Source organism: Rhinoraja longicauda, chromosome 6, assembly GCF_053455715.1.
Source record: "Rhinoraja longicauda isolate Sanriku21f chromosome 6, sRhiLon1.1, whole genome shotgun sequence".
NCBI lineage: Eukaryota > Metazoa > Chordata > Chondrichthyes > Rajiformes > Arhynchobatidae > Rhinoraja > Rhinoraja longicauda.
Window position 1 is genome coordinate 14230286 of NC_135958.1, and position 27698 is coordinate 14257983.

General features: G+C 43.6%; 1 protein-coding gene across 3 annotated transcripts in view; it reads left to right on the forward strand.

The window, feature by feature from the left end:
- The window catches only part of tradd (tnfrsf1a-associated via death domain), a 33978-nt gene extending 6759 nt beyond the window's left edge, over positions 1-27219 (forward strand). The window contains exons 1-5 of one of the 3 annotated variants that reach the window (XM_078400500.1): positions 441-541; positions 8028-8172; positions 12009-12277; positions 17515-17767; positions 23514-27219. In XM_078400500.1, the coding sequence (XP_078256626.1) occupies positions 8037-8172; positions 12009-12277; positions 17515-17767; positions 23514-23803 (948 nt within the window). In that variant the 5' untranslated portion in view covers positions 441-541; positions 8028-8036 and the 3' untranslated portion in view covers positions 23804-27219. Of the gene's footprint in view, positions 1-440; positions 542-1088; positions 1222-8027; positions 8173-12008; positions 12278-17514; positions 17768-23513 lie in introns of those variants that run through there. The other 2 variants (XM_078400497.1, XM_078400498.1) reach the window with 2 other exon arrangements.
- The last annotated feature ends 479 nt before the right edge of the window (positions 27220-27698 follow it).

Consider the following 27698-nt stretch of genomic DNA (forward strand, 5'->3'; position numbering starts at 1 on the left):
TAATGTGGGAGGAAACTGGAGCACCAGGAGAAAATCCACACAGTCACAGGGAGAACTATAAGCAGACAGCACCCGCAGACAGGATCGAACCTGGGTCTCTAAGGCAGCAACTCTACCGCTGTGCTACTGTGGTGCTTTTGAATACTTGGCCAATACTTGTAAATGCTGGAGGGGGTGGGGGGGTGGGGGGTGGGGTAAATGATTTGGATATATATAAGATTCTGAGAGATCTTGAGATGGAGGATTTGAGGAAAATGTTCTTGATACCCCCACGAGAACATTTAAAAACATTTAAAACTGATGAGGTGAAATTATTTTTCTCAGAATTGTGTTTTTGGAACTCTTCCTCAAGGGGGTGTGACAGCAGCGTCTTTGAATATTATAATACAGAAGTTGACAGACACTTGATATGGGAAGGATTCTGGGAAAAGCGGGAATGCAGAGTTGTATTCTTGATGGACTGAATGGCCTAAATTGTAGGCAATCCCCTGGCACACTTTCCATAGTGATATGATGTTGAAGTTGCAGAGTGGATAGAATGGTAGGGTTGTTTTTCCTCTCCCCCCCCCCCCCTCTAGTTTTAAAATGATATTCCAGCATTGGTGTGTCTTGTGAGTCTAAAAGGTGTTTCTGTTTTGAATCACTACAACTGATGAAACAAAGTATTTTATGCCTAGTAATGTATCTCCCCTCTCCCCCAAATACTGCTATTGTTCTGCCTGAGTTGGAGGAAGTGCTCATTGACCCACTGCTTGGAAGTCTAGCTGGTCAAACTCTTAAACTGAATGCATTACCCCCAAGGAGCAGAGAGTGTTTCCTTTGGTGCTGTGGCGCGAGTTGTGTGTTTTCGATATTAGCCGGGCAGCCAACAGTAGGTGCCAAGTTAGGGAAGCTAGAAATTAATTATACACATTGGGGGAAAAATAATCCAGAAATGAGGGAGGTTTTTTTAAAATGTGCATTTGGAAGAGGGAGTGGGAATTGCAGTTTGCGTGCTTGCTGTAACAGGGAATTGTTGTAATGGTGGAAAGAACATTGTCTGCCTAAGGCTTGAGCAGGAAGCTTGCTCCACTCAGTCACCGGATGCAACCAGAGCAGGAAGGGCCTGTCCTTCGGAGCTTTGAGACTTGCAGTTGGAAGCTGCCAACATTTGCGATTGATTGTTTCGTACGTAAATACCGTGGGTCGTGGATGGACATAAGGTTTGGTGAAACAATGCAGGTGGGTTTTGGTTCACTGTGTTCGTAAGTGCTCATTATTGTCCTGCTGTAATTGTTGACAGCTTATTATCACTGGCCTTTTGCTTCAGGGTACCAAATCCAATCTAGTCTGGCAGATGGATGCCTGTTTACCCTTCCCCGGGCCATATCTGTGAGTAGCAATGGTAGGTGTAGGATCACTGAATTCTCAGTGACTTGCTGAGTCCAGTAACCAGGCCCAATGGTTATACGGCATCAGAGCAAAGCATTAAAATATCTGCAGACCTTAACTAAAATCTGAACGCACCACGACTTACAAAATTAAGAAGCTATGGAATTATGATTAAAATACTACAGACTGAACATGACTAGCTGACAAAAGCCACTGGACATTCAACTAACAACTTTCGCATGGAACACACTGCTGACAAAGCTTACTTTTCTATATAGGGTGCATAAAACACATTCGTACCATGAAGTGATTATTGTTCACAGTTCTGTCCAGGTTCTTATCAGTTTCTCGATTTATTTATTATGTGCATAATTACGCTCACTCTTGGTAAGTGTGCGTGATGCAAATGCTAGAGGCTTCTCTTGTCCATGTTCCATTACATGTGAAATCACAGCTCCTACCCCAAAACTAGACTCATCACAAGCTAACTTTAACTCGCAGTTTGTATCATAGTAAACAAGTACTGTTAATGCATCACTGGTCAAATTCTTCTTGCATGCATCATAAGCGTTTTGTTGCTCTTTGGACCATTCCCATTTTTTATCCTTGTTCACCAACTTGTGAAGAAGTTGCTAACTCGGGTAAGAAGCATGAGTAATACTGTACCATACCCAGGAAGGAGCGGAGTTGAGACACATTCTGTGGTGTTGGTTCGTTTGCTATAGCTTCAATCTTTTCCTTCACTGGTTGTAGTCCATGTTGATCCACTTTCAAATCAAGATACACTACTTCAGGCTGCATGAATGTGGATTTGCTCCTTTTCAACTTTATATTGTGATCATCAAGCCGTTTCAACATTTCACTGAGTATCTCCAGATTCTTATCCTCAGTAACAGTCGCAATCAACAAGTTATCTTGATTGCTCAAACAATGTGATGTTCCTTGCAGAATCTTGTCCATTGTAGCTTGGAAGACTTTTGGTGCTGACTTCACACCATAGGGTAGTTTTGTGCAGGAAGACAGCCCCATGTGTCCGCAACGGCCGCCCGCACACAACGTCCGCAGGTGTCAGCCCGGTGGCACGATGCGGGGTCACCCTCATCTCACAGAGAGCCAACGGGAGTACCTTTATCCAATTCAGTACAGTCTCCTCCATCAGCTTTACTCGTTTAGTCTTCAGGGTCCCATTTGCCCTTTCAACCATGCCGGCAGCTTGTGGATGGTGGACACAATGGAATTGTTGTCTAATGCGAAAATGTTGGCAGACCTCTTCATTTATTTTTGCTATAAAATGGGGACCTTTGTCGGAGCTGATAGTTGTAGGCAATCCGAACTGGGGAATAATTTCCCTTAGAATGATTCTCACCGTGGTTTCGGCTGTAGCATTTACAATTGGCAGAGGTTCTATCCATCGGCTAAATAAATTCACAATCACCAAACAATACTTATAACTAGCAATTATAGACCTATTAGTTTGACGTCTGTGGTGGGAAAATTAATGGAAAAGATACTTAGGGACAATATATATAATTATTTGGATAATCAAGGCCTGATTAGAAACAGTCAACATGGATTTGTGCCTGGAAGGTCATGTTTGACTAATCTTCTTGAATTTTTTGAAGAGGTTACCAGGGAAATTGATTAGGGCAAGGCTGTGGATGTTGTCTATATGGACTTCAGAAAGGCATTTGACAAGGTTCCACATGGAAGGTTGATTAAGAAGGTTAAATCGTTGGGTATTAATAGTGAGGTTGCAAGATGGATTCAACAATGGCTGAATGGGGATACCAGAGGGTAACGGTTGACAATTGTATGTCAGGTTGGAGGCCAGTGTCTAGTGGAGTACCCCAAGGATCTGTGTTGGGTCCACTGTTGTTTGTCATTTACATTAATGATCTGGATGATGGTGTGGCAAATTGGATTAGTAAATATGCAGATGATACTAAGATAGGTGGAGTAGTTGATAGTGAGGTAGATTTTCAAAGTCTACAGAGAGACTTGGGCCTTTTGGAAGGGTGGGCTGAAAGATGGCAGATGGAGTTTAATGCTGATAAGTGTGAGGTGCTGCATTTTGGTAGGACAAATCAAAATAGGACGTACAGGGTAAATGGTAGGGAATTGAGGAACGCAGTGGAACAGAGGGATCTGGGAATAACTGTGCATTGTTCCCTGAAGGTGGAATCTCATGTGGATAGGGTGGTGAAGAAGGCGTTTGGTATGCTTGCCTTTATAAATCAGAGCATCGAGTATAGAAGTTGGGATGTAATGTTAAAATTGTACAGGGCATTGGTGAGGCCGAATCTGGAGTATGATGTGCAGTTCTGGTCGCCAAATTATAGGAAGGATGTCGACAAAATGGAGAGGGTACAGAGGAGATTTACTAGAATGTTGCCTGGGTTTCAGCACTTAGGCTACAGAGAGAGGTTGAACAGGTTGGGTCTTTATTCTTTGGAGCGTAGAAGGTTGAGGGGGGACTTGATAGAGGTTTTTAAAATTTTGAGAGGGACGGACAGAGTTGACGTGGGTAGGCTTTTCCCTTTGAGAGTGGGGAAGATTCCAACAAGGGGACATAGCTTCAGAATTGAGGGACAAAGGTTTAGGGGTAACATGAGGGGGAACTTCTTTACTCAGAGGGTTGTGGCTGTATGGAATGGGCTTCCGGTGGAAGTGGTGGAGGCTGGCTCGATTTTATTATTTAAGAGTAAATTGGATAGGTATATGGATAAGAGGGGATTAGAGGGTTATGGTCTGAGTGCAGGTAGATGAGACTAGGTCAGGGAGAATGGTCGGCGTGGACTGGTAGGGCCGGACAGGCCTGTTTCCATGCTGTAGTTGTTATATGTTATATGTTATATATGTTATATAACACTGTACCCTCGGTAGTTCTATAAAATCTATTTTGTATACACTCAAAGGGTCTGCCGGGCATTGGTGTCAATCCCTTTGGGCATTTTAACACTTTCCTTGTGTTGTTTCGTTTACAAATTCCACATTCAGAAGCTTGTTTCAACACATTCTGGCGGAACTTTGAATGCCACCAGGTTTCTTTCGCCATTCCCTCCTTTCCAGCGTGCATTAGCGAATGGATGTAATTAAGGAGGACCAGTAGACAGGTTCCACATCGGGTCGAATCCTGATGTGTGCTTGCTCGCCCTTTATGCCATCGCAGCTGTCATTGAACATAGCATGATGTTTCTGCAACAATTGATCCAGTTGTGTTTGCACTTCGACTTGGAATACCGATTTCCAGTCCAGTTTCAGTAAGCGGAACCCATTTTGCCCATCAACGTTGGCCTATTGACATAACTTGCGACAACTATTGGCAACTTCAAGGTCTTGCCTTTGTGTTGTGCATTACAAACTATCTCTCCACATGTCTCCAATACTTCTCCAGAGTACATTTTCAGCTGAACGTTTGTTTCTGTGATAGGCATATTGCTAAACTTGGATTCATAGGTGTCTTTACTTATAATTGTGTAATCAGTAGCGGTATCAATACACATAGTAATGTATTGAATGTTCACTGTGACCCTTGTCTGAAAGTCTTTATTTCCAGACCCTCTGTTCATAGTATAGATGCCGTAGAGTCCAAGTTCATTACTCTGACTGTTCTTCGAGGTTGTGAATCTCACGCATTTGGTTTTGTCGAGCCTTTTGTTTTGCTTTGTCCTGTGATGGTGCTCTACATGCTGATGCAATATGGCCTTTCTTTTGACAGTTGAAGCGCTTAGGGTCCTTGAACTGGCACTTATTTGCGTTCTGTTGACCATTGCATCGATAGCACATATCTGCACTTTTCCTAGAACTTTGCTGTGAAGGCCATTTCCCTGTCTTGTCATGCTTGTGTTTTGGAACTGCCTTTTGACTGTTGACTGTGCCAGCATGTGTTGGTCAAAACTCGTGTGCACTTTGACATACCAACTCCATGGCCAAAGCAGTTTTGCATGCCAAATCAAAGGTAAGGGTTGCAGACCTCCCAACCCTTCCGAATTTGGCGGAAAGTTTCCACTTTCTTATTTCATTTCCGCCATTTCGATTTCGCCTCACGTTTTTCCGCAAAACACATGCCCCGCCGCTCGCCGGGCCTCGCCGCATAGCGTGAGGCCCGTTGGTGTTGAGAGCGAATGTGGGGAGTGGGGGTGCAGAGGAAGGGAGGGGGTGAGGAGGGGAGTGGTTCGAGGGAGGGGGAGGTGGAGTGGAGGTGGGTGGGGAGAGAAAGGTAGTGGGGGGGTTGGGGGGACATGGACCGTTGTGATTTGCTGTTGAAGACCACTGGAGCAAGTATGTCTTCAATGAAAATTTCAATGAAACTCTTTCTTCATAACTTAGTCATACATTTTATGACCATTGTTCTTTTATTCAATACCAAGAGAATTGGGATGGGTAAGGAAAAAAGCAAAATAGAAAAAACAAGACAAAACAATTTTTTCTTTGTGTTGTAAAAAGTATTTCTGTTCAATAACCTTTCTATAAATAGTAGAATATACTCATGATAGGCCTGGCATTGTACATGTAGTCCAAGAACTACAGACTGTTGGAAATAATAGTCGTTTTTCACACATTAATGTAGCGCAACACGTCTGCACATTTGGCGTGCATACTTTTTGTTTGATGAAAAGTTGCATTACGTGCCATATTTTGAATTTTGATGTAAAATTTTGTATTTTGGACATCAAAATTATGAATTTGTAAAATCAAATGTTGGGAGGTCTGGGGTTGGTGTGTTCAGTAATTTTGATTGGATTCGCTCATCCACCATTCCACATACAAACTATAACGCAAAGCTTGATCCAGAAATGTTGCCGTGTAGAGACAACTTTTTCAATGAGATAATGTACTCACCCACAGTCTCACCAGACGCCTGATTTCTTGTGTGAAATTTGTAACTTTCTGTAATCTTTATGGGCTTAGGGTTGAAGTGAGCATCAAGTTTTGAAAGAACAGTCTCAAATGAAACACTCCTTGCTTTCTCTGGGGCTAGGATGTTGGTGAGAGTTTCATAAACTTCAGGACCAATTTCAGTTAATAGAATGGCTTTCTTTCGTTTGTGGATGGCCGTGCTTTGTGCTCTGACCTGCACTTGATCATCATCCTCTGTTTCTTCAGCTTCAATAATGTAATTTGCAATAAAAAAACATTTCCATTCGCTCACAGTACGAGGTGATGGTTTCACGGTTCTTGTCGAAAGTCCCTAGTCGGCCTATGTATCCCAAGGACGCCATCTTGCCCCGTAGACACAACACAAAGATAGCCTGACAAACTCTAGATGATTTGTACAGCTGTTGTTTTAAACTGCAGTCCTATGCATGGAAGGGTCTGCGGCCTATCGTGTCCAGTTCGCAAACAACTGCGACACAGCTCCCTATTTGTTGTTAAAATGTTAAACAATGCTGCATATTGCAAAACAGTCCTGCACTGTATTTAAAGGTTGAGTTCTCCAACATCCTCATCGCCATTGTAAGATATTACAGCTTCAGCATATAGATAGAAACAAGCACAGGTTTTCAGTAAATGCTGTTGCCAGTGTGGGTCTCCATTATTTCACAAAAGTACCCTGCGCATGCTCACACATATTCACGAGACTGATAAGATATGGAATATATCACATGACACAAATCATACCATGCTAGTACTGTTCTTAAAGTTACAGTTACCATTATATACACTACACTACATTATATACACTACATAGGATAGTTTGTCTGTTTGTTTTTATGTTATGATTGTTTTTGTAAAGCGCTTTGAGCTTCTGATAAGGCGCTATATAAAATAAATGCTTATTATTATTATTATTATTACAATATATAGTGGTAAGCTACGAATCTCCTTCAAAAGACAACACAGTGGGTTGAGCAGTGTCTTACGAGTAAATTGAGTTCTTCCTATTAGCTGGCGACATTGTGCTCTGACCAGCATCATCTAGGTGAATAGCTTCACGTTCCGGTGCTTATATAACCACTTGTCAGACTGGTGATATGCGTGTCTGTTTACTGGGCCTTAGAAATTAGCGGTTTTGTTTAACCAAGCTTGCGACTGCAGTAACAGGCTTTGAATTTGACTTCCTGTGTGGTCCAATCTTCAGAAGTTCTATTCTTCATTTTAATCATTTAAAGTGGAGACAGATAGACACATTTCTGATATTCTGCTCCTCTGTGGCATGTTCAAATCCCAACCGGTTTGCGCTCTCAGGTGGTGCACGTTACAGGTTTGTTGGAGGGATGTTGGGAGGGAACAAAGGATTACGTTTGCTGGCTGACATCTTGCAGCAAAGTTTCACCAAAGCACCTCCCACTGATCATGTTAGCTTTGGGGCTAGTAGACCCCAGCCCCTCTGTGCCTGAGCGTTGTAACAGTAGTTGGAGTTGACAGTGCTGGGAAGGGATCTGTGCTTGCATAAGTGACTGCTGTAACTGATGTTGTGTGCCTTCTGCATCGCCACACTCAACAGGCCCTGCTCTCTGGGTGATCAGTAGTTAAGGACATCTCTTGTTTCCCTTTCCCCCTGACTCAGTCTAAAGAAGGGTCACGACCCGAAACATCACCCATTTCTTCTCTCCAGAGATGCTGCCTGTTCTGCTGAGTTACTTCAGCATTTTGTGTCTATCTTTGGTTTAAACCAGCATCTGCAGTTAACTGCTCTACTCTCTCTGTTTCAGTGACCGACAATGAACCCTGTGGCTCCCTGCTGGGTGGGCAGCGTGTTTCTCTTCATCAGCTCGGACAAGGTAGATCTATCGCATCTCTACCAAGACCCACAGATGCAGCTAAAGATTTATAAAGCTCTCAAGCTATCTCTTGCAGGTAACTTACAACCTTCAGGTGTCATGTCTGAGTCTTTTTGGATTTCTATACTACACTATTAGTGTAAATAGGTTCCTTGGCAAGATGCACACCAGAGTGTGGATGGCTCCATTGTAATCATGTATTTTTTTTTTTAATCAAAAAATACTTTATTCAAGTAATAAATATCATTTACAAAACATCTTTTTTAAACAAACCCATCCGACATTTCCGGAGGTTACATATTCAATACAGGCATTTACTTAGACATTTACATACATTTACATACATATCCATTGTAATCATGTATGGTCTGTCTGTAGACTGGTTAGCATGCAACAAAAGCTTTTCACTGTACTTTGGTACACATGACAATAAACTAAATTAAACTACCTTTTGACTAGTGGTGAGGCTTTTAATAGAAAGTATAATATGTTATGATGGTCAATGGTTTATCTGACATAAACAAAGATAGACATAAATTACAGTAGTAACTCGGGTCCTGACCTGAAACTTCACCCATCCATTTTCTCCAGAGATGCTGCCTGATTCGCTGAGTTGCACCAGCACTTGTGGTATGAACCAACACCTGCAGTTCTTTTGCCTCTACAATAAACTCTCAGTCATTTTATCACACCTCTCTAAAGAATACTTTCATTGTACTTTATTGAACCAGACAAAATGCTAGAGTAAGACACGTAACAGGTTTTCAACATCTAAAGATTGGTATTCCAGATCGGATTCTAGATTTTCTAACAGGACATCATTGGGAGATAGCTTATCTTAGTTGTTTTAAAAGGTTGACCATTTGTATGCATTGTAACAGAAGCTCTCAACGAGATCACAACAATTTACACATCTGCAAAATGTGTTTAAATCATATTTGGGGGAAAAGGTTCACTTATTCATCCAACACCCAGTGCATCACAGTACAGACTTCTACGCCACCATGGGTTTTGATAGCAGTTGGGAGAAATAAAATAAAAGCAGTCTATGCAGGAAAAAGTCTGGGCAATTCCTTCAGTCCATCAGCGCCTGGTTCCTGTCCCGGATAACATTTATTCATCCTTTGTACAAATTGATCTCTGTTCCATGTGGGGAACAGATTCTGGCCCCTGTTGGAACAATTCAGCAAATCATGTTCGGCACACTAAACAACCTGTATCACAGACTCACCGTTCTCCCTGGATAGAAACATATCTAAACTCCTAACCCAAGTTTGGCTTTGCGTGACTTGAAAGAGCAAATCTTGGTCAGCCCACCCTCTTTCAGATGAAGAGCATGCTGTCGACACGTGATCTATTCCTTCTTATGACTGAAGTCAGATCTCTCTTAAATCTCTGGAAGGAACTGCAGATACTGGTTTATACCGAAGTTAGGCACAAAATTCTGGAGTAACTCAGCGATCAGGCAGTATCTCTGGAGAAAAGGAATAGGTGACGTTTGGGTCAGAACCTTTCTTCAGACCTTCCAACCCGAAAGGTCACCTATTCCTTTTCTCCAGAGAAGCTGCCTGACCCACTGAGTTATTCCAGCATTTTGTGTCGCTCTTAAATCTGTTGCTTCTAAAGTTGTAAAATGCGTCATGTGGTAACCAAGATTTTTTAAGCTGAGTGTTAATCTTCCAAAATCTCACTATCTCCAACCAAATAAAGAAACCTAGTTTGGGCTGAATTGTGCATGTGGCAGTGTGCTCCATATTAAGTGGTCCAGTGGACTAACGTTGAGGTGCTGCTTTACAGCGCCAGAGACTGGGTTAGATCCTGATTACAGGTGCTGTCTACGTTTGTACGTTCTCCCTGTGAACACATGGGTTTTCTCCGGGTGCTCCGGTTTCCTCCCACACTCTAAAAACATACAGATTTGTAGGTTAATTAGCTTCAGTAAAATTGCAAATTGTCCCCAGTGTGGAGAATAGTGCTATTGTTCGGCGCGGACTCAGTGGGCTGAAGGGCCTATTTCCGCACTGTATCTCTAAAGTTTAAACTAAAGTAACATTTTATGGGATTGAGAGGATGGATGCAAGGATATTTCCACTGGCTGAATAGTCCAGAGCTCAAGGTCAACCATTCTGGAGTGAAATGTGGAAAGAAGACTTTTTTTTTAACCCAGGATTTAAGGGCAGCACGGTAGACTTGCTGTCTTGCAGCGCTTTCAGCTCCAAAGATCTGGGTTTGATCCTGACTACGGGTGCTGTCTGTTCGGAGTTTGTACTTTCTCCCCGTGACCATGTGGGTTTTTTCAGATCTTCGGTTTCCCCCCACACTCCAAAGACATACAGGTTTGTAGGTTATTAGGCTTGGGATAAATGTAAAATTGTCCCTAGTGTGTGTAGGATAGTGTTAATGTGCGGGGATCACTAGTCAGTGTGTACTCGGTGGGCCGAAGGGCCTGTTTCTGCACTGTATCTCTAAACTAAAATTAAACTGATGAATCATTGGAGTTCTCAAAGCAAGAATGCTGTGGAGACTCGGTCATTGAATGTATTCAAGACGGATGAAAACATGTCATCAGTGATAGGAGCAGAGTTAGGCCATTCGGCCCATCAAGTCTACTTCACCATGTTTAGATATTCAAAGGATATGGGATTGATGCATCTACGGGGCGAGGTAACCTTATTGAATGGAAGAACAAGCACAAGAGGTCAAGTGGGTTACTCCTGTTTTTATCCTCTAGTATTAAAATGGTAACAACAATGATGGTGCACTTTAGACAGCCCTTTGAAAATATACTTCATGGGAGATTGTTAAAGATTAAGGGACAGGATTTAACAGTCTAATAAAGAATATTTTTATTAGTGCTAACCTCGGTGCCCTTTTTTAAGAATGAGAAGTGAAGGGTGGCGTATTGCAAGGCTCAATATACTTTGTGAATCATTGATTTAGATTTGGTCCAGAGGGAGTTGAAATCTGCAATCGATCTGCATAGAAATCAATTGCATATCAGTTAGTGGGAGTTCATACCTTTGCTTTAACAAAGGACATAGAAACATAGCAAATAGGTGCAGGAGTAAGCCATTCGGCCCTTCGAGCCATTCAATATGATCATGGTTGATCATCCAAAATCTGTACCCCGTTCTTGCTTTCTCCCCATATCCCTTGATTCCGTTAGCCCTAAGAGTTATATCTAACTCTCTCTTGAATACATCCTAATGTATTGTAACATGAAACATTTTATTTCTGATAAAATTAGATTTAATGTCATTTAGAGTAAGGGGTCAAGAGTACAGGTTTACAGGGTGTTATGGGCAAAGGCATGGGTTGATACGACCGCAATATGTTGAAAGAATTGGATTTTATATTTAATACTGGAAATTAACAGAACTTGTAATGAGCCTGTCATGACTGAGGTTATATGTGCAATATTTCACTAAAACTACAAAGAATATTCTTAAGGCCTTACCTGGTAAAGAAAAAATATTGCTCTGGAGGAAAGACTTGAATGCTGCCACTTTCTTTCTGAGATTTATATGGATAGGAGGTAAGGCAACATGGAACTATTGGACATGGGGGACGTAGATATACAGTTAATTATATATTTAAAAAATGATATGTGCAAAATAAATCCCTTCATGAAGATATGGAATCCACTTTGCAAGTGCAGTGGTTGGCACTCAAGAATATATGCTCAAGATGTAGATTGGGTGAATTGATGAAGATGGATGGAAACAGCCAAATTGCTTGTATCCGGAGTGATTACCAAAGTAGAACAGGCTTGGGCTGCCTTCATTGTAGCATCTAGTTAAATTCTATGTGTTTATAATAACAAATTCCAAGTTCTTTGCTTGCAACTTTAGGAGACAAACCATACCTCCATCCAGCTTATGTAAGAGTGATCTCTTGCAATTCTCTTTGCAGATGCCACTGGCAGTGGTGGAGGTTGTGAAATCCTGAAAGTTTACGGAAGTACTTTTGGACTTCAGCTGAAGTTTACAGAGGAAGTAAAATGCAGGACGTTTCTCCAAAGTTACGAAACGGGCAGACTGCAGACGGCTTTAGTGCATCATTTTGAAACCCAGTCTGTCCCCAGCACAGCTTTCACAATGAAGCTGAAGGCTGGCATGGCGACCTTAGATGATATCCTGAATAAGCCAGACAGCTGCATAAAGCACATCAAGGCGAATGAGGTAGGTATAGATTTGCAGAAATATTATGGCACAGTATGGGATTCATTTTATTCTGTGTGGGCTCTTTGAAAGAGTTGTCCAAGTTACCCCCCCTTGCCCTAGCTTTATCCTATTAGTCTGCAAACTCAACCTCTCCAAATACAGTCAAGGAATAGGTGATGTTTCGGGTCGAGTGAGACTCTCCCCTGATAACGAGCAATACAAGCAGTGAAACTCAGTTGGATGAGTTTCAGTCTGAACAAGGGTCTCAACACGAAACGTCACCTATTCCTTTTCTCCAGAGATGTTGCCTGACCTGCTGAGTGTACTCCAGCATTTTGTGCCTATCTTGAGTGTAAACCAGCAGCTGCAGTTCCTTCCTGAACACTCTCCAAATACAGTCCCCCCCAGGTCACAATCGATCGATATGTATTGCACATACGTACAAACAATTGTCTGGGAGACCAATAGACAATAGACAATAGGTGCAGGAGGAGGCCATTCGGCCCTTCGCGCCAACACCGCCATTCAATGTGATCATGGCTGATCATTCTCAATCAGTACCCTGTTCCTGCCTTCTCCCCATACCCCCCAGGATATTTGCCCGTTACTGTGGGGTGGCTGGATTGCAATTTGATTTGTGACAATGTCATTGCTTATTGCAGAAAATCTGAACTGTTGAGTTAAACACCATTGTTTAACTGCATCGGCTGGCCGATGTTTCTTTTAAAATGTATTGCTGTGTGGCTGCATTTCCCAACTGCGAATTGTTTGGGTTATGAACAGTTCTCAGGAAGGGAACCCTGTTGTAACACGGGGAGGGAGTGCTGCTGCCACATGCAGCGGCAGGCAGTGGATAGGACTGTCTGCTGAACTCTTGTAACTTTGGCACCAAGACGTGGCGGCACGTGCACTGTCTAGGTGAGGTCTACTACATGACTTTACCAGCTTGTATGCAAAACAAAGCATTTCACTGTACCTATAACGTATCATTGCAACCGAGGAGTATGAATGTTGATTTATCTAACTTCAAGTACCAGTTCAGTGTCATCCTTCTGAGTTTCACTGTTTGTATTACTCGTTATCACCTTCTCCATGGCCAGCAATGGACCATTGTGGGCTCCACCTTTCCTTGATCATTGTTGCTGGCTTTGATCTGTCTTTTTGCATATCTTTCATTAATTTGTTCTATGTCCCTTTTCGTGTATCTCGGTTCCCTCTCCCCAACTCTCAGTCTGAAGAAGGGTCTCAACCCGAAATGTCACCCATTCCTTTTCTCCAAAGATGCTGCCCGACCCAGGGCCGTCTTAACGCATGGGCCTGATGGGCACTTGCCCGGGGGTCCACGAGCATAGGGGCCCCATGCTGATCTGTGTATGTTAAGTGACTTGCAATAAATAAATACTACTTTAAAAATGTAGGTTCAATAAGTGCTTTTTTCGCAACATTTTCGGTCACTAAGTGCTTCTCACAGCGATCTGTAAGTGCTTTTTGCAACAATGTAGCACCCTAAGTCCATCGCTAAGTGCTTTTCGGTAAGAGCTTTTCCCCGGCACGACAGGGGGGGGCTGGTAGGGAAAGGGGGGTGGGGGAGAGTAACGGTAGGGGCCCCAGTACACTGCTTTGCCCGGGGGCCCATAATGCTGTAAAAACGGCCCTGGCCCGACCCGCTGAATTACTCCGGATTTTTGTGTCCACCATTGAATCATTAGGGGTCTTACTGTCTTTTGAAATCTCCATGACTTGTTTAGTTTTCGCCTTCTTTAATATCCTTCTCTGTGAAACAATTTATTTTTCAATCTAGTTCTTTTGCGAATTATTTTAAGTTTGGTTATAAAAGCTGACGCAAGTGAGGAAGACCGTCTTTTGATTGAGATATTAAAGCAATCGGCAGGAAGGAATAGATCCCAGGGCACTGGATCAGAGAGCCATCCGTCATCCCATTGTTTCACTGAGGGAAAGCTGATCAGCTGGCCATTAATGTGCTGCTGTTCTTGAATTCCTCTGCAAATTGGCTACATTTCCTGTGTTACACCAGTGTTTACTCTTCCATGGTGTGTTCATTCATTGGTACCATGGAAACAAAATTGTCTTCAGGGTCAGGAAGCAGAAGGCTGTGGTGCGGGTTTCAGACTGGAGGGAAATTGTATTGTACGAACCTTCAGGATCTGATATTCGGATAATTTTATTTTTTGATATGTATTTTAAAAGTTCAATCTGCTCATACAGTGTTTGATTACAAAGAGTGCCAACGAGTCAAAAATTCATTAAACAATGAGTATAATAAACTTGAGAAGGCTGAGGAAAAGGGGGAGGGCTTTTCTGCCTTTACTCATGGGGGAATGGATGACAAAGGCTTAATCAGTCTGAAGAAGGGTCTCGACCCAAAACGTCACCCATTCCTTCTCTCCTGAGATGCTGCCTGACCCGCTGAGTTATTCCAGCATTTTGTGATACCTTCGATTTGTACCAGCATCTGCAGTTATTTTCCTATACGGCTTAATGCTAAATCTTTTCAAACATTGGTTAATCATTGGCTGGGCAATATATGATTTTTGAGTACCAGGGTTCCAAGAAGGATAGCAAGAGCTTAGAAATGGTGCAAAGGGGATTTACGAGCTTTATATCATGCAGATGATACTAAGTTGGGGGGTAGTGTGAATTGTGAGGAAGATGCAATAAGGCTGCAGGGTGACCTGGACAGGTTGTGTGAGTGGGCGGATACATGGCAGATGCAGTTTAATGTAGATAAGTGTGAGGTTATTCACTTTGGAAGTAAGAATAGAAAGGCAGATTATTATCTGAATGGTGTCAAGTTAGGAGGAGGGGGAGTTCAACGAGATCTGGGTGTCCTAGTGCATCAGTCAATGAAAGGAAGCATGCAGGTTCAGCAGGCAGTGAAGAAAGCCAATGGAATGTTGGCCTTCGTAACAAGAGGAGTTGAGTATAGGAGCAAAGAGGTCCTTCTACAGTTGTACCGGGCCCTGGTGAGACCGCACCTGGAGTACTGTGTGCAGTTTTGGTCTCCAAATTTGAGGAAGGATATTCTTGCTATGGAGGGCGTGCAGCGTAGGTTCACTAGATTAATTCCCGGAATGGCGGGACTGTCGTATGTTGAAAGGCTGGAGCGATTGGGCTTGTATACACTGGAATTTAGAAGGATGAGGGGGGATCTTATTGAAACATATAAGATAATTAGGGGATTGGACACATTAGAGGCAGATAACATGTTCCCAATGTTGGGGGAGTCCAGAACAAGGGGCCACAGTTTGAGAATAAGGGGTAGGCCATTTAGAACGGAGATGAGGAAGAACTTTTTCAGTCAGAGGGTGGTGAAGGTGTGGAATTCTCTGCCTCAGAAGGCAGTGGAGGCCAGTTCGTTGGATGCTTTCAAGAGAGAGCTGGATAGAGCTCTTAAGGATAGCGGAGTGAGGGGGTATGGGGAGAAGGCAGGAACGGGGTACTGATTGATAGTGATCAGCCATGATCGCATTGAATGGCGGTGCTGGCTCGAAGGGCTGAATGGCCTACTCCTGCACCTATTGTCTATTGTCTATTGTCTATTGTGGCCAGGATGATGGGGTGGCGGTGGTTCCTCTTGGACCAAATAGGGTCAAGAGGTGATTGAATAATTGCTTTAGATCGTTAACAATTTTGATAAATAGGGAGGAACTATTCTTAGTGGCAAGAACATTGGTAACCAAAGAAAATATATTTAAGGCAATTGAGAAAATAATAATTTTAGCACTTTGTACGTAAGAAGGAACTGCAGATGCTGGTTTAAACCAAAGATAGGCCAAAAAAAAGCTGGCATAACTCAGCGGGACAGGCAGCACCTGTGGAGAGAAGAAATGGGTGATGTTTCGGGTGGAGAACCTTCTTTCCACCAAAAATAGACACAAAATCCTGCAGAAACTCAGGGGGTCAGGCAGCATCGCTGTGTTACTCCAGCATTTCGTGTCTATCTTCGGTATGAACATTGAATTCGCCAAGTTTAGGTAACCTCGACAAAACACCCACTGCTGTCTGAGTTACTCCAGTACTTTGTGTCTATCTTATGAGGTAATGGACTTGGAGAATGCGATCTAGACAAGACAATGATGTAATGTTTAACAGCACAGAGGAATGCTGATAGCCAACAAGACAACCGGGATAAGCAGATGCTTTCCCTAATCGGCTAAAAGACAATGTGAGAGGGTATGGTGGAAGCGCTGTATAAAATTTACGAGTTAGCCTCCAATCATTGTGCTGTGGGCAGTTCGGATCACCCCCACTGCAGGTGGAATGGGATAGAACCGCAGAAGATGCAGGGATGATTTACAGATCTTGACAAGGCAGGAGTGTTTTAGGTGGCAGGAGAGATGGGGTGAGCCTGGGTTGTTTTCTTCACAACAAAAGGTGCCAAAGGGAGACTTAATTCGAAACGTGTTAAGTGTTAAGAAAAATGGCGGAAACGTGAAAGATTGTAGACTAGGTGAACTGCTCACGCAATGGCACTGTAGAAATTCCTTCACCAGTGGTTTAAGAAGATTCACCGCTACCTTCTGAATGGAAACGATGGATGGGCAATGAATGCTGCCCATGTCACTGTGCCTAGATCCTGGAAATTAATTAAACAAAATGCCTGGCTAGAGTGGGCATGGAGAGGATGTTTCCACTAGTGGGAGAGTCCAAGACCAGAGGACATAGCTTCAGAATAAAAGGACGTTCCTTTAGAAAGGAGATGAGGAGGAATTTCTTTCGTCAGAGGGTGGTGAATGTGTGGAGTTCATTGCCACACAAGTCTGTGGAGGCCAAGCCGATGGATATTTTCAAGGCGGAGATTGATAGATTAGTGATTAGTAATATGTCAGGGGTTTCGGGGAGATGGCAGGAGAATGGCGTTGAGAGGGAAAGATTGAATGGTGGAGTAGACTTCATTGTCCGAATGGCTTAATTCCTCACCCATAACTTATGAACAGGACTTGGAGGTATTCAAAGGAGTGATAAGAGGCAATGTGAATAAATGCAAGTCTTTTCCATTGCAATTAATCAGAGATTGTGCTGTGGATATCTGGAGTAGAATGCACTCGGTTGCAAGTAAAGGAAGCTTCATTTTTTTGTGTCTGTCACTTGTAAACCATATTCTGTTGCTCTAACATTGATGTATGGCATTCTTACCCAGGGTTGTTACAAAGCCTTTTTAACCTGATTTCTCAATCTCCTCTTTATAGTTGACCTGGCTTTTTTAATAATTCAGATTTCTTTCACAATTTCAGCCCAACCATCTCCGAGATGAGGACGTTAACAGATTGGAACAGGCCATCAGGCAGATGGTGCTGGACTGCAGTTCCCTCTGCCAAGACCCCAGCGTCCGGTGTGATGGTCCTTCTGGTCCTTCTGAAGTATATTCGGTGTCTGAATCTCCAATCCCAACCTCCCCGCCTTTAATTGCATCTCCAACTTCAGCCCAAACTAATGGGAGTCCATTGCCGTCAGCAGACTGCTTTGAATTTCAGGGTGTTTTCTTTGGTGAGTGTTGCCTCGTGTTATTGTCGGGTAGCGGGGTTGCTTTGTTACAATTTGGTTGGCCATCTCAGCTGCAATTAGTGCAGGAAAATAACTGCAGATGCTGGTACAAATCGAAGGTATCACAAAATGCTGGAGTAACTCAGCAGGTCAGGCAGCATCTAGGAGAGAGGGAATGGGTGACGTTTTGGGTCGCGACCCAAAACGTCACCCATTCCCTCTCTCCTAGATGCTGCCTGACCTGCTGAGTTACTCCAGCATTTTGTGATACCTATCTCAGCTGCAATAGTGACCAAAGTGGTGTTTTCTTTGGCTATTTGCTATCCCCACCCCACTGTAGCTCAATTCTTGCCCCGGTGCAGCGTGGTAGATCCCTGCAGCTTCCTGGCAACTCTTCCAAATGGCCGTTCGTCATGTGTTAACTGATCTGATGAATATTTGGAGGACAATTTTGCCTCGGTGGGATGCCAGCCCTTGGCATCTTTTTATAGCCTGCGGGATCTATGGTCCACGGGGAAAGTAAACGTGGGCAGGACTGCTATTTAGCTTTAAATTTTGTGTACATGGTACTCCACTCAATGTCCTAGGAGACACTTGGAACTTAATTGCACTTCATTTTTTTTTTAAAGAGCCTTTTAATCACTATGTTTTAATATAGTATCTCTAGTTGCTGCTCCCCCAATTTATTTAACAGTTACATTATTTTCAAAGAATGCTATCATCAAATCTTGAGGTTATCTGGTGCATTTGTTTCTCACACTCAGCAGTTCTGTCTGTGCGCTGCTTTGTGTTATGTCAACAGGATGTGGGTCTCGATTCCAAAAGGTGCGGAACCGGGACCACAGAATCATTCACTTATTCAGCACACAGGCACCCAACCAAGTTAGCTACCTGAGCTTGTCCCATTTGCCGTCGTTTAGACCATTTCCCTTTTAAACCTTTCCTGTCCATGTATTTGTCAAGGTGTCTTTCAAACATTGTAATTGTTCCTATCTCTTCCATTTTGGCAATTCCAAGTTACCTCACAGGTCCCCTTTAAATCTTTTCCCTCTCACTCTAAACAGATGCTTTCTGGTTTTAGACCCTTGGAAAAAGACTGATCATTTTCCTTAGTTATGCCCCTCATGATTTTATAAATCTCTGTGAAGTCAGGCCTCAGCTTCTAACGCACCAGGGGAAAAAATAAACAACCTGTCCAGTCTCTTCTAACTCGAGGCCTCCAGTCCTGGTAACATCCTTGTGAATCTTTTATGCACCCTCTCCAGTTTGATGACACCCTTCCTCTAGCTAGGCGATTTTGCGTGATCTAATCAACGATTTGGACATCTGTAACATGACATCCCAACTTTTGTATTTAAGGCCCTGACCAATGAAGGCAAGCATGCCTTCACCATGCCTTCACCTGTGTCACCACTTTCAGGAACGATGTACTTGTACCCTAAGATCTCTCTGTCTGCAACACCTTCCAGGGCCCTACCTTGTGCTGTGCAATTCCTGTCCAGGTTTAACTTCCCAAAATGCAATACTTTGTACTTGTTCTAGTTTTAGTGTGCCCTGGCCCTCTTTCCCAGTTGATCTTGATGCTGTTGTCATCTTACATAGTCTTAGAATGAAGGTGAGAAGGAATTTATTTAGCCAAAGGGTGGTGAATCTGTGGAATTAATTGCTACAGACTGTGATGGAGGCCAAGTCATTGGGTATTTTTAAAGCGGAGATTGATAGGTTAGTGATTTGTAAGGGTATCAAAGGTTATGGGGTGGCGGCAGGAGAATAGGGTGCAGAGAGAATGATAGATCAGCCACAATCGAAGATGGAACAGCTTTGCTGGGCTGACTAGCTTATTTCTGCTCCCATGTCTTATGATTCTAACCTTTTTCCAATTGGGAACTGCTCCATCCAGGACCGCAAGAAATTGCAGACAAATGTGGACGCAGCCCAGACCATCACACAAACCAGCCTCCCTTCCATTGACTCCATCGACGCTTTATGCTGCCTCGGCAAGGCCACCAGCTTAATCAAGGACGAGTCTCACCCCGGTCATTCCCTCTTCTCCCCTCTCCCATCAGGCAAGAGGAACAGAAGTGAGAAAAAGCACAGCTCCAGATTTAGGGACAGCTTCTTCCCAGCTGTTATCAGGCAACTGAACCATCCTATCAGTGACCAGAGAGCAGTCCTGAGATGGTATCTACCTCATTGGAGACCTTTGGACAATCTTTAATCAGACTTTACTGGACTTTATCTTGCACTAAACTTCATTCCCTTTATCATGTATCTATACACTGTGGACAGCTCAATTGTAATCATGTATGGTCTATCCGCTGACTGGTTAGCACACAACGAAAAGCTTTTCACTGTACCTCACTCAGTACACGTGACAAACTAAACTAAGTAACGGAAAATAAGGTATAGTGAGTAAACTGAATTGCAGATGCTATAGGAGCATGGATTAGTGTTGAGGCATTGACTGGGGCTGCAAAGAGTGCTACTATCTGGGATTGTCTGTCCAGTGTCAACACAAGTCTAATGGTGTAATGACTGCTTCCCATGCTCTATCTCCTCTGAACTGTTCAGCAGCTGTCATTAAGCAGTGCAGGTAGTTCTGCTATAATGCATGTTTCTCGCCCCTAAACACCCCACCCTTCCCCATTGGTGCAATTGTTTTTATGACGTGATTTTCTAGAGTGCCTGCTTCTTAGGAATGTGTGGCATTAGAGTATTTGTCTCCAGTGAAGCGCAAACTGTGTCATTTCACTGATGTGTCCAAAGCTGAGAATTGGGTGGGATTATCTAGTAAGGCTCTCCTTAATTTACTTGGGCTTTTGATGGGTGGGGTTGTATTCGGCATAGTGGAAAATTAAATTGTTCATCTTATCCCCAAAGAAATGACTACACGGAAGCAATTATACACTGCAAGGCACCTGAAGTATGCCATCAAGATGGTCAAAGCCGGATTCAAGTACCTTCTGGGTCACAGGAATTAAATAAATTTAAGTTGTCCTACTGAGGCAGTGCAATGCCCCGGGGGTGGCTGCGAATTCCCAGATAAGGCTGATAAAATTACAGTAGCCTTCACTGATCTTTAGGTCTGGCAGACATGGCTGACACCAGAGTGGAAACCATCTTTTCTTCAAAGCCTCCATTGCAACATTGAAAGGAAATTCTGGTCATCTTTCCCAATAGAAATGGCCTCTTCATAGAGGTGAATAGAAACTCCACCTAAGTTGCTGATTCCTTAATTGGCTTTCTCCTCGAAGTTTAAGATGGGTCCTGCCTCTCGATGCTTGATCTCCAAGTTAAAGTCTACTGAATGTAGCACCTTGCATGACACGTTGGCTTATCCAAGTAGCGAGCAATCTTTCCGACCACAATGCCTCACAATCCCTCAGAGACAAGGGGAGTATAGTTCCATACACTGATGCAATCCATTCCCAAAAAGAACTTGCTTTCCTTTTTAATTAACGCCGGATCTCCAACAACGATGAGAAGGCCTACCGGGAGGAGGTGGCTGATCTGGCACTCTGGTGTCAGGACAATAGCCTCCTCTTGAATGTCACTAAAACAAAGGAGCTGATTGTGGACTTCAGAAGGGCTAAACATCCAAGGACGTACACGCCACTCGAGATAAATGGGTCTATTGTGGATAGGGTGAGCAGTTTCAAATACTTGGGAGTCCGCATCACAGAGGATCTGACGTGGGCAACGCACATTGCCGCACTGGTGGGTAAGGCAAAGCAGCGCCTTTACCACCTTAGACAACTGAGGAAATTCAGAGTGTCGCTGAGGATCCTTCATTGCTTCTACTCTGGGGCTGTAGAGAGCATCCTGTCCGGCAACATTACAGTCTGGTTTGGGAACAGCTCTGCCCAGGACAGGATGGCCCTGCAGAGAGTAGTGCGTTCGGCAGAACGCACCATGGGAACTACACTCGTCCCCCTGCAGGACCTATACATCAGGAGGTGCAGATCCAGAGCAAGCAAGATCATGAGGGACCCCTGCCACCCCAGTAACGGACTGTTCCAGATGCTACAATCAGGCAAATGACTCCGCTGTCACGCTGTGAAAACGGAGAGGATGAGACGGAGCTTCTTCCCACAGGCCATCAGGACTGTCAACTTTGATAACCCCAGAGACTAAATTTTTGTCGGCACTTTTTGTGCTATGTTTAGTAACTTATTAACTTTATTTATATGCTGTAACTGTAATTCTTTTTGTGCACAACCCGCAGGCATTGCCACTTTCATTTCACTGCACATCGAGTATGTGTATGTGACAAATAAATTTGACTTGACTTGACTTGATATAAAAGATCAATCGGGGACTGATTTGGTTTGAACCATCTGCTTTAAACCAAGTGGTAAAACTATATTCCGCACTCAATATCCTCCCTTGCCTTACCTATTGTACTCGTATGGTATGATCTGCACTTGCATGTGGCATGATCTGCCCGAATAGGATGCAAAAGTTTTTTTTTTGTATCTTGGTACACTTGACAATAATAAACCAAAGCCCAATTTGCCCCTAGTGTGTTGTGGAATGGTAAAATCTATGGGGGTGGGGAGGAGAAATAGTTAATAGAAACATGGGGGGAAAAAAGGGATTTGTGTAAATGAATGCTTGATTTTTAGCATGAAGATGACCAAAAGGGCTTGTTTCTGTGCTGCATGACTCTATGGCCTTTCCCCACCTTGTAAGTGGTACAAAGATTGTAGACAGTTATTGGTGAAGAAATCATCCAGCAGATGGTGGGATCTGGTAGAGGTTGAATCAGAGTAAATACAGTGGGTTAAGCACCTCAGTGACTGTAACTCAGAGATGGATAGAGAGCTGGGGGAGCAGGATAATAATATTAATAATATTCATTTATTGTCATTGCAACGAGTACAACGAAATTAAAAAATAGCCAATCCTGACGGTGCGTACAAACATATATGCAATAAATGCAAAAACAAATAAATACATAAATACAATTAAATACAATTATATTAAGTACAAGATTTTTTAACGGTGTTGCCTAGTGCAAAGGTAGTGTTCAGTTCTCGTATGGCCCTGGGGTAAAAACTGTTCTTAAGTCTGTTTGTTCGGGATTTGATCGACCTGAAACGTCGACCAGAGGGCAGATGAACAAACAGACGGTGGCCGGGGTGGGATGGATCTTTTATTATTTTGCCTGCTCTACTGAGGCAGCGTAGTCTGAACAGGTGCTCCAGGGAGGGCAGTGAGCAGCCGATGATCTTCTGGGCCGTCGTGATGACCCTCTGAAGGGCCTTCCTGTCCTTTTCTGAGCAGCTGGCATACCATGTGGTTATACAGTATGCCAGCACACTCTCGATGGAGCAGCGATAGAAGGACAACATGAGCTTCTCCTGCAGGTTGGTTTTCCTGAGGATCCTCAGGAAGTGGAGTCTCTGCTGTGCCTTCTTTACTGTGGTGATGGTGTTGGTAGACCAGGTAAGATCCTCTGCGATGTGCGTACCCAGGAACCTGAAAGCTGGTACCCTTTCCACACAGACCCCATTGATGTAGAGTGGGTCGTAATCTCCACTGGTTTTTCTAAAGTCAATTTACTACCAATTTACTACCAACACCATCACCACAGTAAAGAAGGCACAGCAGAGACTCCAGAGTGCTCTTCTGGCAAATATGGTCCTCACAGCCCCGTAGTCCATAGGTTTTCTGTTCTATAAATTTGTTTTGAGAGTTCAGTAATGCAGTTTTTAACCAAGTTTCACTTTTACTTTTTCTACGCCAGATGACCGTGTTTTGAGTGCACAGGATCACGATAACTTTGCCAAATCCGTGGGCAGGAACTGGAAGCAGGTTGGCCGAGTCTTACAGAAAACATGCCGAGGCCTTCGTTACCCGACCATTGACAACATCGCCTTTGAGTACGAGCGGGAGGGACTGTACGAACAGGCATACCAAATGCTGCTCAAGTTTATTCAGAGCGAAGGGAGGAAGGCCACATTAAGTCGACTGATCAAAGTTTTGGAGAAAAGTGAACTGATTGGGGTAGCTGACCAGTTGTTGAACAATAATTAGGTGGAAGATACGCGCACACAAGGATGGGCATTGCAATACTCAATGGTGAGGCAAAAAACGGAGGAAAGTGTGGGTTCGTAAAGGTTTTATTTCTTGCATCAAAGTTACTCATTCGGTGTAAAGTTTCTCATTTATAACTGAGGTGAGTTGTATTGGGAGGCCGTATGCATCCTTTTGTGTTCAAAGCCATTGATTTTTAGAACAATCAGTTAATCCAGTTCTCATTTTTACATGTATGAGGTTTTAATTACGAGACAGTATTTTCTGCATTGATTTTATACGACAAGGTATGCACTTGTTATCACTTTGGGGGAGGGGGTTATACTTAAGTAGGTAGAGCTCTAAGACTTTTTCATAAACTGTGCATTTACAGAGAGAGGGACTGCAATCTCGCAGAATATATATTTTTCTGCTTTTTGTTTCTTTGTGCAAAGCGACAACTTTAAACCGAGGCAGTTTGAATTTTGGTCGCATCGTTTCAAGTTGCTCTTTTTTTGTGAGATGAAACTCTCTTGTTGTGGCCGGCTGTGAGGCGTGGGCAGGAGCAGCCTCCATCTAATTCCTGGTGGATCCCGGCCTGCAGCACGCAGTTGTCCTACATATGGCACTAATTAGCCTAATTAGACTGATGTTGCTCGGACAGCATGGAAGTACTCCAGGAAATGGATCAGATTATGTAGTCGGGTGGGATTGGGGAACTGACACATCAAGGGGAAACAGCACAGGGCAGGTTCACCCTGTATTCATCTGCGTGGTTTAGGTTTAAACCACGCACCGAGGTACAGTGGAAAGCCTAGTTTCGCATGCTATCCACATTGGGTATACCAAATATAGATACAATCAATTCAAGCTCAAGCACAATAGATAGAGCAACGAGCAAAATACAGAGTGCGGAATATAGTTCTCAGCATTGTAGCACATCAATTACTTAGACAAAGTGCAATGGCCTCAATGGGGTGGAGGTGAATCGAACGCTACCCTAGTTTATGGAAGGACCATTCAGAAGACTTCCTGGAAATGATGGACGCCAAAGTAGTTGGCCTAAATAAGATGAGTTCCGTTCCCCAATTCTTGAGATCCTTCACTTTGATGCATAAATTATTTTTTTGCTAAATATCCTCTATTTCTATTCCATGCTTCCCTTCCTTTAGAATAGATAGGATAGGTTTGGAGGGATATGGGCTAAGCGCAAGCAGGTGAGACTAGTGTAGATGGGGCATATTGGTCGGCATGGGCAAGTTGGCCCAAAGGGTCTGTTTCCACGCTGTAAAACTCAATGGCTCTTATCGCAGAGACTTTTTTGACTGTGATCTGTCCCCTACCCCCATCTTCTCACTGCAAGTTGGGATCTATGTTGAAAGATCTAAATCTGGATGATCACAGTTATGCAGCAAGCTGACCCCGAACAGGCCAGAGATTGCCCAAGGCCACCGGTGAGATTGGAGAGTTTGCAATTAAGAACGACTCGAATAAAAATCCAAACTCTCCTGGGATTTATTGCTTGTTTGTTTATTTGTCATATGAACCGGAACAATGAAATACTTACTTGCTGCAGCTTTACAGGCACATTAGACACAACAACAATAAATATACAATAAATTGTAAGTTATTCTAATTTAACCAGAACTTGCACTTCTTATGCCATTAAGATGCAGCTGCAGCCTTGCAGCCGAGTGCATGCTTGTTTAAAATCAGTAAAATTATGGGCCTGACCCTTTTTTCCTATCATGGGTCATAAGTAGAATGAAATCTCTAAAATACCAGGGGTAAAACCAGAATTTCAGGCACTGCAAATCGTCACAATGTAGGAATTCTTGTCTGAGCTTGCAGCTTCCGAGTGCCTGAAGGAAGATTGCTAAAAAAATAAGGAACCTAATGAATCTTGAAGAACTTTGAGTCTGTTCTGTCTGCTTTCAGTGAAGCAGGATAACGGGCACCCTGTCGTTGGTGGTAGCGATTCCAACGCATTTGCTGCTGGCTTGTTCTGAGAGCCCCAGGGATTGCATCTCTTTTAATGAGTGGTGCATTTAGCCAGACGAGTGAATGCAGATGGACAGAGGAACGCAGATCCGAGAGAGTTATTGCGATATGATTCTATCTGTGCAGTAATCCCGAGGCCAGAAGGCACCAATGCAATCTGCCCTTGGTAACTGCCCTTGCCCTGACCATGGTAACAAAAACTGCGGAGGTACTCTGGAGGATGTTTTCACTAGTGGGAGAGTCTAGGACTAGTCATATCCTCAGAATTAAAGGACGTTCTTTTAGGAAGGAAATGAGGAGGAATTTCTTTAGTCAGAGGGTGGTGAATCTGTGAAATTCTTTGCCACAGAAGGCTGTGGAGGCCAAGTCAGTGAATATATTTAAGGCAGTGATAGATAGATTCTTGATTAGTGCAGGTGTCAGAGGTTATGGGGAGAAGGCAGGAGAATGGGGTTAGGAGGGAGAGATAGATTAAATGGCGGAGTGGATTTGATGAACTGAATGGCCTAATTCTGCTCCTATCTCTTATGATCTACACGCTGTTTATTTTACTTTGACCCTTTTGGTGTAGAGGGTGCCATTTATTTTAGTTTACAGATACATCATGGAAACGGGCCCTTCTGCCCAGTGAGTCCACGCCGAGCATTGATCATCCATTCATTCTAGTTCTATATTATCCCACTTTCTCATTCACTCCCAACACATCACAGGCAATTTTACAGAGGCCCCTTCTTGATTAGTCGGGGTGTTGGAGGTTATGGGGAGAAGGCAAGAGAATGGGGTTGAAAGGGAAAGGTAGATCAGCCATGATTGAATGGTGGAGTAGACTCGATGAGCCGAATGGTCTAATTCCCCCCCTATAACTTGGGAATTTATGAAGGCCAATTAATCCACAAACCTACACATCTTTGGGATGTGGGAGAAAACCGGACCTCCCGGCCAAAAGCCACGTGGTGACCCGGAGAACGTGCACACTCCACGCATACAGCACCCGAGGCAGGCATTGAACACTGGTCTGCGATGCTGTGAGGTGGCACCTCTATCTTACTCCACCACTGTGCACTGCTTTGAATACTGAAACCTGTTGGTGCAGGTGTAAATCAGTAGTCTGTCAGGCAAGAGAGTATAGGTGCACAAAGACCAGAGCATGCTTTGGTGCACTTTTACAAGCATGTTTACCTGTTGGAAGCCCTGTCTTCGGAGCAACCTGTAGATCGTGTTTGGCCACAGCTGAATGCAGAAGATCCATGGCACTGCTCAGAAGAGCAGAGTTCTTCTAGTGTCCTTTGGCTCAAAGGCAAAATACCCAATAATTGTCATGTTTCTGTTTATGGGATCTTGCCATGCCCCCAACTTGGCTGCTGTTGTTTTCTACAATATGGCACCCTATTCCAGTGAAACTGTTTTGAGAAACAAAAGCTTCCAAATACATGCAGGACCCAGCATTTAAAACAAAAGGATGGGGGGGGGGGGGGGGGGGGGAGATAATAATGACTGAACTGCTGGAGAAACAACTGAAGCTAAGTATCACAGTGAGTTGAGTTTAGTTTATTGTCACGTGCACCAAGGAACAGTGAAAGGCTTTTGTTGCGTGCTAACCGGTCAGCGGAAAGACAATACGTGATTGCAATCGAGCCATTCACAGTGCCCAGATACATGATAAAGGGAAGAAATGTTACTGTAGGAGTAGAGATTTAAGAGTGGAGCGATTATAATGTGTGATTGCAGGTCCACTTCTGTGACAAGCACGCAGAGTAGCCTGGGTTGGGCATGAACTGTAATGAGGATGTGGGAGAATGTGTCCAGGAATGCTGTTTGGTTTAGAGATACAGCGCAGATACAGGCTCTTCGGCCCACCGAGTCCACAGCGACCAGCGATCCCCAAACATTAACACTACCCTCCACTAGGGAGAAT